The 10,370-nt window shown below is 42.6% G+C and overlaps 1 protein-coding gene across 1 annotated transcript in view; it reads right to left on the bottom strand.

The window, feature by feature from the left end:
* Positions 1–3,034: 3,034 nt before the first annotated feature.
* The window catches only part of PRKAB1 (protein kinase AMP-activated non-catalytic subunit beta 1), a 36,706-nt gene continuing 29,370 nt past the window's right edge, over positions 3,035–10,370 (bottom strand). Inside the window, exons 6-7 of the mRNA XM_004464679.5 lie at positions 4,542–4,610; positions 3,035–4,310 (exon numbers count right to left, since the gene is read on the bottom strand). Of these exons, the coding sequence (XP_004464736.1) occupies positions 4,233–4,310; positions 4,542–4,610 (147 nt within the window). The 3' untranslated portion in view covers positions 3,035–4,232. The remainder of the gene's footprint in view (positions 4,311–4,541; positions 4,611–10,370) is intronic.

The raw sequence follows: 10,370 nt of genomic DNA, 5'->3' as shown, positions 1-10,370 counted from the left end.
AATTGACCCAGGATAGTACTATCTGGACCTGTCTCCCATGTTCTTACTTGGCTGCCCTCTCTTGAGTTGTCCAGATGGGACAGGCGAGTTCACTCCAGGAGAATATGAAATTAGCAGTAAGGGCTTTGGCATCTTTACCCAGGCCAAGGTCCTGTGGTAGCCAGCCTTGAGGGCAGAGCCCAGCAGCTCATCCCAGAGACTGTGATCTGCTGTTGCTCTAGGTTTTAAGATCCTCTCCAAGAGTGGTATCAGTGACAATTCTTAGGAGAACCCTGTGGGATGTTTTTACAATTAGGTGAAATGACTTGGCTTTTAGGAAAAAAATGCATATATGTTCATGACTTCTTTGTTTTCTCCTGAAGATAATTACATTTGGTGTTCCAAGACAGAAGGCGCTAGATAGAGTTTCTCCACTAAATTGCTGATGGAGTGGTTTCTGGAAAAATTTCACGGAAGCTGGATGGAGAGTTCATGAGATGTGTCCTCATCTGTTCATTCAAATTATAAACACTAGCGGAGGGTCAGCTATCAGGAGAATTCAGTGCAGTCTTAGAAATGAAATCCTGTATACCTACAAGTAACTAAGACAAAATGAAATTTTGTTTCCTCACTTAAATGGTTTAGTCCCTGACCTTAACCACCGAGGGGTGTTTCTTTCATGTTGCAGGGTTTGTCTTGGGCTTTGGAGTCCTGGAGGTTTGCCAAATGAGTTGGCTGGGGTGCGGGCATTTCCTCCACTATCACCTCCCCTCCCCTCCACACTTAAGGTTTGTGGCATATCACATCAAACTGTAAAGGTGTTGTGGCTCCCAGAGTGAAATGCAAGCCCAAGGGCTCATCTGGTACTAGTCCAACCCCTTTCATCTTCCAGGAGAGGGGATGGGCTGCGAGGCTAAGTGATCTGCCCAAGGTGACTGTGGTGGCCGCTGGGCTGGATCAAGAACTCCAGCCCTTTCATGCTTTAGTAGAGAAACAGCCGTGTCAGAGGTGACCTGGTCTTGAAACTCTGGCCACTTATCTGCCATTCACACCCACAGGAAGTCTGAGGGAAGGAAGTAGCCTTGCCTGGCTCTCTTGATCTTTGGTTTGAGTATTTAGATATATATGGTTCTCCTTATCCTTAAACTTTGTTTTTACAGGTCAAGGCCTTACCTTTGGTGTTAAAGCTTCATTTTTATGTAAGTTTCCAGAGGGAACAATATTTTCATTCAAAAGCAATTTGAGTTAAGCTTTAACAAACTGCATAATTAGTCTTCTCCCATTAAGAGAATTATAATAGAAAAAGCATTGCTTGGGTCAAAGGACACCCCAGGTGTACATTTGGCTTCACCTGGCAATTTGGGCAAAGCAGAGATTTCTTTCCACAGCCATAAAATAATCTCCATTACCTTCAGCTTTTTGGGGGTAAAGTCTTTCATTTGAGTCTGTGGTCGCTCTTGCTGTACAAAAGACTTCAGTATGTGGTTTTTTTTTTTTAAGTAGGAATTATACTTTTTTTTTTTTAGGTCCCAGGGCAGAAGATTAAACCTGGGACCTCATATGTAGGAAGCTGGAGTTTAAAAACCACTAAGCCACACCGGCTCTCCAGAGCTGTTTTTCTCTGTTTGTTTGCTTGCGTTTTTCTTTTTAGGAGGCACTGGGAACTGAACCCTGGACCGTCTCATGTGGGAAGGAGGTAATAAACTGTTTAAGCCACATCTGCTCCCCTACTTTTTAAAGAAAATGAAATATTTTTCATCTACAAAAAGCCATGGAGTGGCTCAAGCAGTGGAGCACCTACTGCCCTCATAAAAGGTCCCCAGTACCTCCTAAAAAAGAAAAACAAAACCCAACGCCCACTGGGGAGTGCCTGCTTCTCATGCATGAGGTCTTGGGGTCAATCTCCAGTACCCCCTAAAAAAATAAAAAGCTGTGAAAAAGGCTGTCCCATGTCCATGTGCCTGCCCTCCTCTACCCCAGGATATTTTCCTGGTAGTCTCCATGTTCCCTGTGCTGTGGAGGCCTCCTAAAGAGTTTAATGGCTCTAAACTAGTTTTTAGAGTTAGTTTTCAGCTTTCGTTTTTCTGTACTTTGTGGGGAAGAGCTAATTTGCACCCTGGATTTTCCATCTTGTTTCCACCTGTAGCCTGGGGCTAAAGGCTCCCTTCTGAGTCCCCAGTCAGGCCAGCAGCCAGATTTTCTGGTTATAGAAAGGGCAACACTGTTCTGGACTAATTCATGCAGGGTGCCTCCTGCCCGGGTATGGGACTGACACATACTTGACATCCTCCCCACCCCCGGACATCATGTGCTCACAGCTCACCATCAGGGCAACGGCTTCTTTTTTTCCTCTGGCATGTGAAGATATCCCTTTTATATGTTAAAGCTTAGCTATGTATTTTAAATTGTATTTTAAAAATATTTCATCCCATTTTGGAAATAGGATTTTTGTGTGTGTCCTTAGTCTACAGTCCCTTCTACCTCTGAAATCCAGGGTCCCTGTGTCACTTGGGCTTTCAAGGTGACATAGGTGACTTGCCATCTTGGACAGCTTTCCAGGCTGCTATCCTCTCCCGTGGACCAGATGACCCAGAGATCGTTTTCTGCTCACTTTATTTTAAAGGTACACCCATACCTTCCGTCTTTGAGTAACACAGGGTGTTTGCTAGTCAGATTCTTTCAGCTAAAGAGCACAGCTTTGATTCCAGGAACACCCTGGTGGTGATGTCTTCCAAGCAGGTGTCTTTGCACAGGCCCTCTCCTGTGGTGCTTGCAGACAAGCAACAGGAAGGAAAGCCTCTGACTTGGGCATGAAGACAGTCTACCCCACCAGGTACCTGCCCTAGTTACCTCACCTCAGCTTCCCTTAGTGCCTGGGTGGCCCACGGGGATGGCTCCTCAGCACAGCTCAAGTAGTCCTGTCCCTTCACTCCTGAGTGCCACTTTCATGTTAAACGAAAATGACTGAAAAGCACTCCACTGCATAAACCTCTAGGAGAGTTCCACTTTTTTCTCCAGGTTGTGACTAAAATCAAAAGCTTCCTCCAAGCGCATGTGAGATATTTTTAAAAAGCTTTATTTAAACATGTATAACAAGGTGACAGTAATTCAATGTTTTGAAACAATAACAGAAAGGTACCCCAAATTCAGAATTACCAAATAAATTGTGGAAACCAGGGACCTCAGTGCTCCCAGGAGGCACACAGGGTATAAAATGATAGCTTCTCCTGACTGGGCCCCAGGAATCTCCCTGGGAATTGAGCCAAGGGAACGTAACCTCCTCCTGTGCTTTGGTCCAAAGCATGTCTTCCTGCAATGACTTAAGAAGGCCGCTGTCAAGTTCTGAATTCCTTTCAGAACAAGCAATTGCAAATGCCACAGCCTTCTTTGCTACGAGTTGAGCTCTCTGGGCAAGGTGACACAGGCTGGAATTAAAAGTAGGATGGGGGGCTTCTCCAAAGTGTGCGTGATAATACTGTCACCTCATTATGACTGGAGTAAAAAGCTGGAAAACCTTCCAGCAACAGTCAGTCCCCAGGATCATCCAGTTTAATGGAGAAATCCAGCAGCAGTTTAAAGTCTGTTCTGAGAACAGATTATTGCTGAGCACATGTCACATGATCTGCATTCTAGTCGTGGTGATTTAGAAATTGCCTTAAGGCTGTATAGTCAGCCCCTTATGGTTTAAAAAAAGTAGCACACACAGAGTAATAAAAACAATTGTAAAACTCTGTCTGGAAATTAGACAGGTTCCAATTTCTATAGAAATTTTACCGCCCTGGAACAAACGACAGGAGACAATTTATTGCTTTGATTTCAAAGGACAGGTGAGACCAACACTGTATTAAGCCCTACAGCCAGGTCTTAGAAATGCACACACAATTAGAAACTTGTGTGGCCTCAGTCCCTGCTTCCCAGATTTCACTAGCATCCTTTTTGGTTTAAGGAAAACCTCCACGACCAGTTTGGAGGACGTCTGTCCACATGCACTGTGGTGCAGCTCCTCCGGGCTGCCTTCCTGGCTTGCTGAGCCCGGAGGCTCAGAGCCACTGGGTGATATGAGGACTGCTACAGACTGAGGCTCTTCAGGACCTCAGGGCCTGAACCAAGCCTTCAAGCAGGGCTCGGGCAGGTATGTAATGACAGAGTGTGAAATAAGAAACGTACATTCCAACCCCTCTAGTGGAAAGCATGCACTCATGGAGCTGATGGTGCAAATTGTTCCCTGGGGCCCACCGCCTGCTCCCAGCACATCATATGGGCTTGTACAACAAGGTGGTAACGTACTTTTTCTTGTACCGGTGGGTTGCGCTGAGCACCATCACTCCATCCTAAGGAAGAGCACAGATATTAGCAAAGGCAGGAGTTGCTTAACTGAGTCAAACTTTACAGTGCTGAATAAAAACATACAACTCTTAGCCTTCCTTTAGAACTTGAGCCTGGAAGTCTGCATCAGGTCCTGGGAGCTGCCCTTTAAATAAGTATCCGGATAATTCTGAGGTTAAGGGTCCTGAGACCACACTTGGAGAAGCACAGCTCTGACAAAACAAACATTTCATTACCTTGATAGAAAGTGCATAAAGGTGGTTTAACATGACGTGGTTGGGCTCCGGGAGCAAGGCAGGATCACACTGCGGGAGTACAAAGGCAGACGTAAGCATTCAGGATTTGTTTAACAAGACGAGTCTCCCTTTTCTTTGACAGCACCGGATATCAAAGGAAAGGAGGTGGGTTCCCATACCCCTATTCCTCAGTCTTCCTGCAAAAGGCATGTACATGTTCAAGAAGATGGACAGGGGTGTGTGCCCTCCTACCGAAGGGACTGCCCTGCTGGATGCACCGGCATGGTCTCTGGTCAGGCTTTTCTCTGGGCTTCTAAAGGCTGGGCCATGGCTCCATGCTCTTACAGAAGGCCGGGCAGGAAGAAAGATGTGCTTTACAGCAAGCTGAAAGCCAATCTATGCTAAACGCCCCGAGCAATGGATTTCAGGCTTATGCCTATAGGGCCTAGGCAGGGAATTTATAAGAAAGAAACGAGTTACTGGGGTGGTGCCTGCTACACCTTAAAAGCTGACCTTTCTCACACAGAGCTGGCATGTAATGTTGTCACACCTAATTATCAAAAGAAGCCAGAAACCTGCACTTCCCACATTTATAAATGCTAACTCAAATTTTAAAAATACATAGGGCAAGAAGCAGACTCCCTGGCTAAGGCTCTGATAAAATAAAGAGGGCCCATATCACTAGTTTAAGGGACTGCCCAGGGACTAAATCCCAGAATGAACACTTTAAAATGTACAGTGAACAAGAAAGATTACAAGACAAAGAAACAGGAAATGGTACACTCAACTGAACAAGATAAAAACCCAGAAGCCATCACCAAAGAGGACTAGACTTTGGACTTACCAGCCAGAGACTATAAAAATAATGATCCTTCATATGCTCAAAGAGATAAAGAAATATACAGAGAAAGAACTAAAGGATAGGAGGAAAACAATGAATGTACAATATGGGAATATCTGTAGAGAACTACTGGAATTGAAAAACACAAATGAAATGAAAAATCCCCTAGACAGTATCAGTAGCAGCCTGGAGGTGGGAGATGAAGAATCAGCAAACTCAAAGCCAAGACAACTAAAATGATTCAGGCTGAGAAGCAGAAAAAAGGAAAAAAGAAAAAAAAAATACAAGCTAAGAGACCTGTGGGAAACCATCAAATGTACCAGTATGTACATCATGGGAGTCCCAGAAAGAGAAGAAAAAACCAGGCAGAAGGAATATTTTAAAAGTTAATAGGAAACTTTCCAAATGTAAAAAAAGTTATGAACATACACATTCAAGAAGCCCAGTGAACCTCAAAGAGGAAGACTAGGCCCAGACACGCAGTCATCAAACTGTTCCACACCAAGAACAGTCAAAGTTACAAGAGAAAAGCAACAAGTTATATACAAGGGAATCCCAGTAAGAATAAGTGCCAATTTATCATCAGAAACCATGGAGGGAAGAAGGCAGGAGCACAAAATATTTAAAGCAGTGAAGAAAAAAAAAAATCTTCAACCAAGAATTTTATTTCTGGCAAGACTTCCTTCCAAAAATGAGGGAGAGATTCAGACATTCCCAGGTAAATAGCAGCAGAGGGAATCTGCCATCACTAGACCTGCCCTGTAAGCAATGCTAAGGAAATTCTTCAGACTGAAAGGAAAGGACACTAGACAGCAGACCAAAGCAGCTTAGAGGAGGATCTCTGGGGAAGCAGATGTGGCCCAAGCAGCTAGATGCCCACAGGAGGTCCTAAAGAGGACGAGCAAGACAGTGAGCTGATGCAACAAGAACACAGAGCAAGGAAACACAATGAGAAAAACGGAGGCAGCGAGTGGGGGTGGCTCCCTACAACAAGGGAGGTCCCAGTGCCTCCTAAAAAGATGACGAACAGAGAGCAAACAACGAGGTGGGGGAGAAAGCAAGAAATCTTAAAAAACAAGCAGCTCTGGTACAGGTAACCATAGGATAGTTATAAATGCCTGCACAACTGTGTTATATTGTTTGTGTGACTCTACTTCTTGCCTCATACAGGTGCTAAAATGCATAAAAAGTATGAGGAATTGATGGTTTTGGACATAATTTTGTGGCAGTTTGAAATTATTTTATAACCCCCCCCCCCGAAATATTATGTTTGTAACCCAATCTATTCCTGTGTATGTGTTACTCTTTGATAAGATCACTTTAGGGCTTGGCCTACGTCAGTGAGGCATGACATAGGTTAAGTCTCCAGCCCCTTGCTGGATCTGATATAAACAGGAAGAGAGAGAGAGGACCACAGGACTGCTTAAGCGTGAAGCCCTGAGAGGAGACAGTGAGCCCAGGGGACAACAGCTGAAACCTCGGCAGAGTTCGGTGGCCATCTTGCTTCACCACGTGATCAACAGTAGCTGACTCTGGTGAGAAAGCATCTCTGATGGTGCCTAGGTTTGGACACTGTAACTTTTACCACAAATAAATCGCCTTTATAAAAGCCATCCCATTTCTGGTACTTTGCATCACTAGCCCTTGGGCAAACTGAAATACAATGTATAAATTGTATTTGTAACACATGTATAATTTGTAACAAGTACAAAAAAAGGTGGGGAGAAAGAGGGATAAAGGAACAGTATATGTGTATGTTACTGAAGATAAATTGGTATAAACCAAACATAGTATTAGTTTTAGGATGTTAAATTTTAATCCAATGTAACCACAAAGCAAAAACAGTAAATATATATTACAAAATTAGAAAAGGATCTCAAAGTAGTACAATTCAAAAAGCCAAATAAATATGGAGGTAGGCATTAATGGAAGAATTTAGGATCAAAAAGGTGTAAGACTGTTCTGAGACAGGCACTGATGGACAAATATTTTATGATCTCACTGAATGGAAATAAGTAGACTAAGCAAGAAGAGTCTGAATATAGAATACAGGTTACCAGGGGATAATTAAGGGTTAGGAATGGGAAGTTAAAGCTTAAAACGTACAGCATTCCTTTTTAAAACGATGAAGGGAAGCGGACTTGGCCCTGTGGTTAGAGCATCCGTCTACCACATGGGAGGTCCGCGGTTCAAACCCCAGGCCTCTTTGACCCGTGTGCAGCTGGCCCATGCGCAGTGCTGATGCGCGCAAGGAGAGCCCTGCCATGCAGGGGTGTCCCCCGCATAGGGGAGCCCCACGTACAAGGAATGCGCCCCATAAGGAGAGCCACCCAGTGCAAAATAAAGTGCAGCCTGCCCAGGAATGGTGCCATACACACGGAAAGCTGACACAACAAGATGACCCAACAAAAAGAAACACAGCAAAAAGACACAGAGAACAGACAACTGAGGCAGGGGGGAAGGGGAAATAAATAAATAAATCTTAAAAAAAAAAACAAACGATGGAAATGTGGATGATGGTGGTGATAGCACAACACTGTGAATGCAATTAATAGTAATGAAATATGTATCTGAATATGATTAAATGTGAGACTGTACATACGGTAACAGAACAAACTTAAAAAAAATCCACAGACCAACACTACACAGAGAACCCTAAGTTAAATGCTGGACTATAGGAATAGTACAATTAAAAAACGCGCTATCTTCAATTGTAATTAGGGTTCTGCACCAATGAAAGGTATTGATAATAGGGTGGTATATGGGAATCCTGTGTTTTATGCATGATTGTTCTGTAAACCCACAACTTCTCTAATAAAGGAAAAAGAAAAGGTATAAGACTTATAAAAACAACATAGTAAATGGCAAAAGAAAGTCCTACATTATCAGTTGTGATGTTGAATGTAAATGGATTAAACTCCCCAGTCAAAAGGCAGAGACTAGCAGAATGGAAAAAAAAAATGCATGACTCAATTATTTGCTATTTGTAAAGAGACTCAACTTCAGTTCAAAAACAAGTAGTTTAAAGGTGAAAGGATTGAAAAAAATATACCAAGTAGAAACCAAAGGAGAGCTGGGGTAACTACACTAACATCAGATAAAACGAACTAAAGTAAGAAGTGTCATGGGGCACTATACCGAAAGGGGTCAAATCAATAAGAAAAGTATAAATAGAAGAACAGAGCACCAAAATATATGAAACATAAATAAAGCAAGAATCAAGAGATTTGAAGGAAGAAACACAGTTCTACATTAACATATTTCAATACACTAGTTTTCAGAAGATCAATAAGGAAATACAAGAGTTGAGTAATACCAGCAAGACCTAACAGGCATATATAGAACACTTCATCCAACAACTGAATACATATCATCCTCCTAGTGCATATGGATCATTCTCCAGGAAAGACCATACGTTAGGTCATAATTGAAATACTGAAATCATACAAAATATCTTCTCTGACCATAATGGAATGAAGTTAGAAATCAGTAACAAAGGAGAAATGGAAAACTCACAAACATGGGGAAATTGAACAATATACCCTTAAACAATCTATGGTCAAAGAAACCACAAGGGAAATTAGGAAATATCTTGAGGCAAATGAAAATGAAAATACAACCTATCATAATTTATGGGGTGTAGAATGCTGAGAGAGAAATTTATAGCTCTGAATGCTTACATTTTAAAATGGATTAGAGTGGACTTACTGGTATTCTACTATAGAACTATTGTGACTAGTAAAGGAAGAAACTTAGCATTGATGTGGAGAAAGAGACCACAGTAGTTGCTGAGGGCAGGAAGAGGGAAGAAGAGATGTGATGTGGGGGCATTTTTGGAAATTGGAGTTGTCATAAATGATCTTGCAGGGACAGATGCTGGACATTATATATCCTGCTATAACCCACTGAATGTACTGGTGGAGAGTGTAAACTACAATGTGAACTATAATCCATACAGTGCAGCAGTGCTCCAAGATGTATTCACCAAATGCAATGGATGTGCTGCAATGATGAAGGAAGTTGTTGATGTGGGAGGAATGGGGGGGGCGGTGGGGGGGGTATGTGGGAACCTCTTATATATTTTAGTGTAACACTTTTTATGATCTATGTATCTTCAAAAAATAAATAAATGCTCCAAAAAAAAAAATCTAAAACCAGAGACCTTAACTCAAAACTAGAGGATCAAGAAAAAGATCAAACTATCCCCAAAACAAGCAAAAGTAATGAAATAGAGATTAGAGTAGAGATAAATTAAATAGAAAATAGAACAAAGCCAAAAGTTGGTTCTTTAAAACATCAATAAAACCAATAAATTTTTAGCTAAATTGACACACAAAACAAAAACAAAACAGAACTGAAGAAAGGGACGAAAATTTTTTTAAAGATTTAGTTTTTATTTATTCCCCGACCCCCCCTCCATTGTCTGCTCTCTGTGTCCATTCGCTGTGTGTTCTTCTGTGACCGCTTCTATCCTTATCAGTGGCACCGGGGGGAATCTGTATTTCTTTTTGTTGCGTCATCTTGTTGTGTCAGCTCTCCATGTGTGCAGCGCCATTCTTGGGCAGGCTGTACTTTCTTTCGCACTGGGCGGCTCTCCTTACGGGGCACACTCCTTGCGCGTGGGGCTCCCCTACATGGGGGACACCCCTGCATGGCAGGGCACTCCTTGCGCGCATCAGCACTGCGCATGGGTCAGCTCCACACAGATCAAGGAGGCCCAGGGTTTGAACTGCAGACCTCCCATGTGGTAGGCAGACACCCTATCCATTGGGCCAAGTCTGCTTCCCAGGGATGGAAATTAAAAGAACATAATATGAAGAACTGTATGTCAACAAACTACATAACACAGATGAAATGGAAAACTCCTAGGAACATTAAAACTACCCACACTTATTGAAGAAATTGAATCAGTCATTAAAATCCATCCAACAAAGAAAATCCCAGGACCAGATGGCTTCATAGGTGATACTTACCAAACATTCCAAGAA

The sequence above is a fragment of the Dasypus novemcinctus genome, chromosome 19 (assembly GCF_030445035.2).
Source record: "Dasypus novemcinctus isolate mDasNov1 chromosome 19, mDasNov1.1.hap2, whole genome shotgun sequence".
NCBI classification, from domain to species: domain Eukaryota; kingdom Metazoa; phylum Chordata; class Mammalia; order Cingulata; family Dasypodidae; genus Dasypus; species Dasypus novemcinctus.
This window is presented reverse-complemented; position numbering and strand designations above follow the sequence as displayed.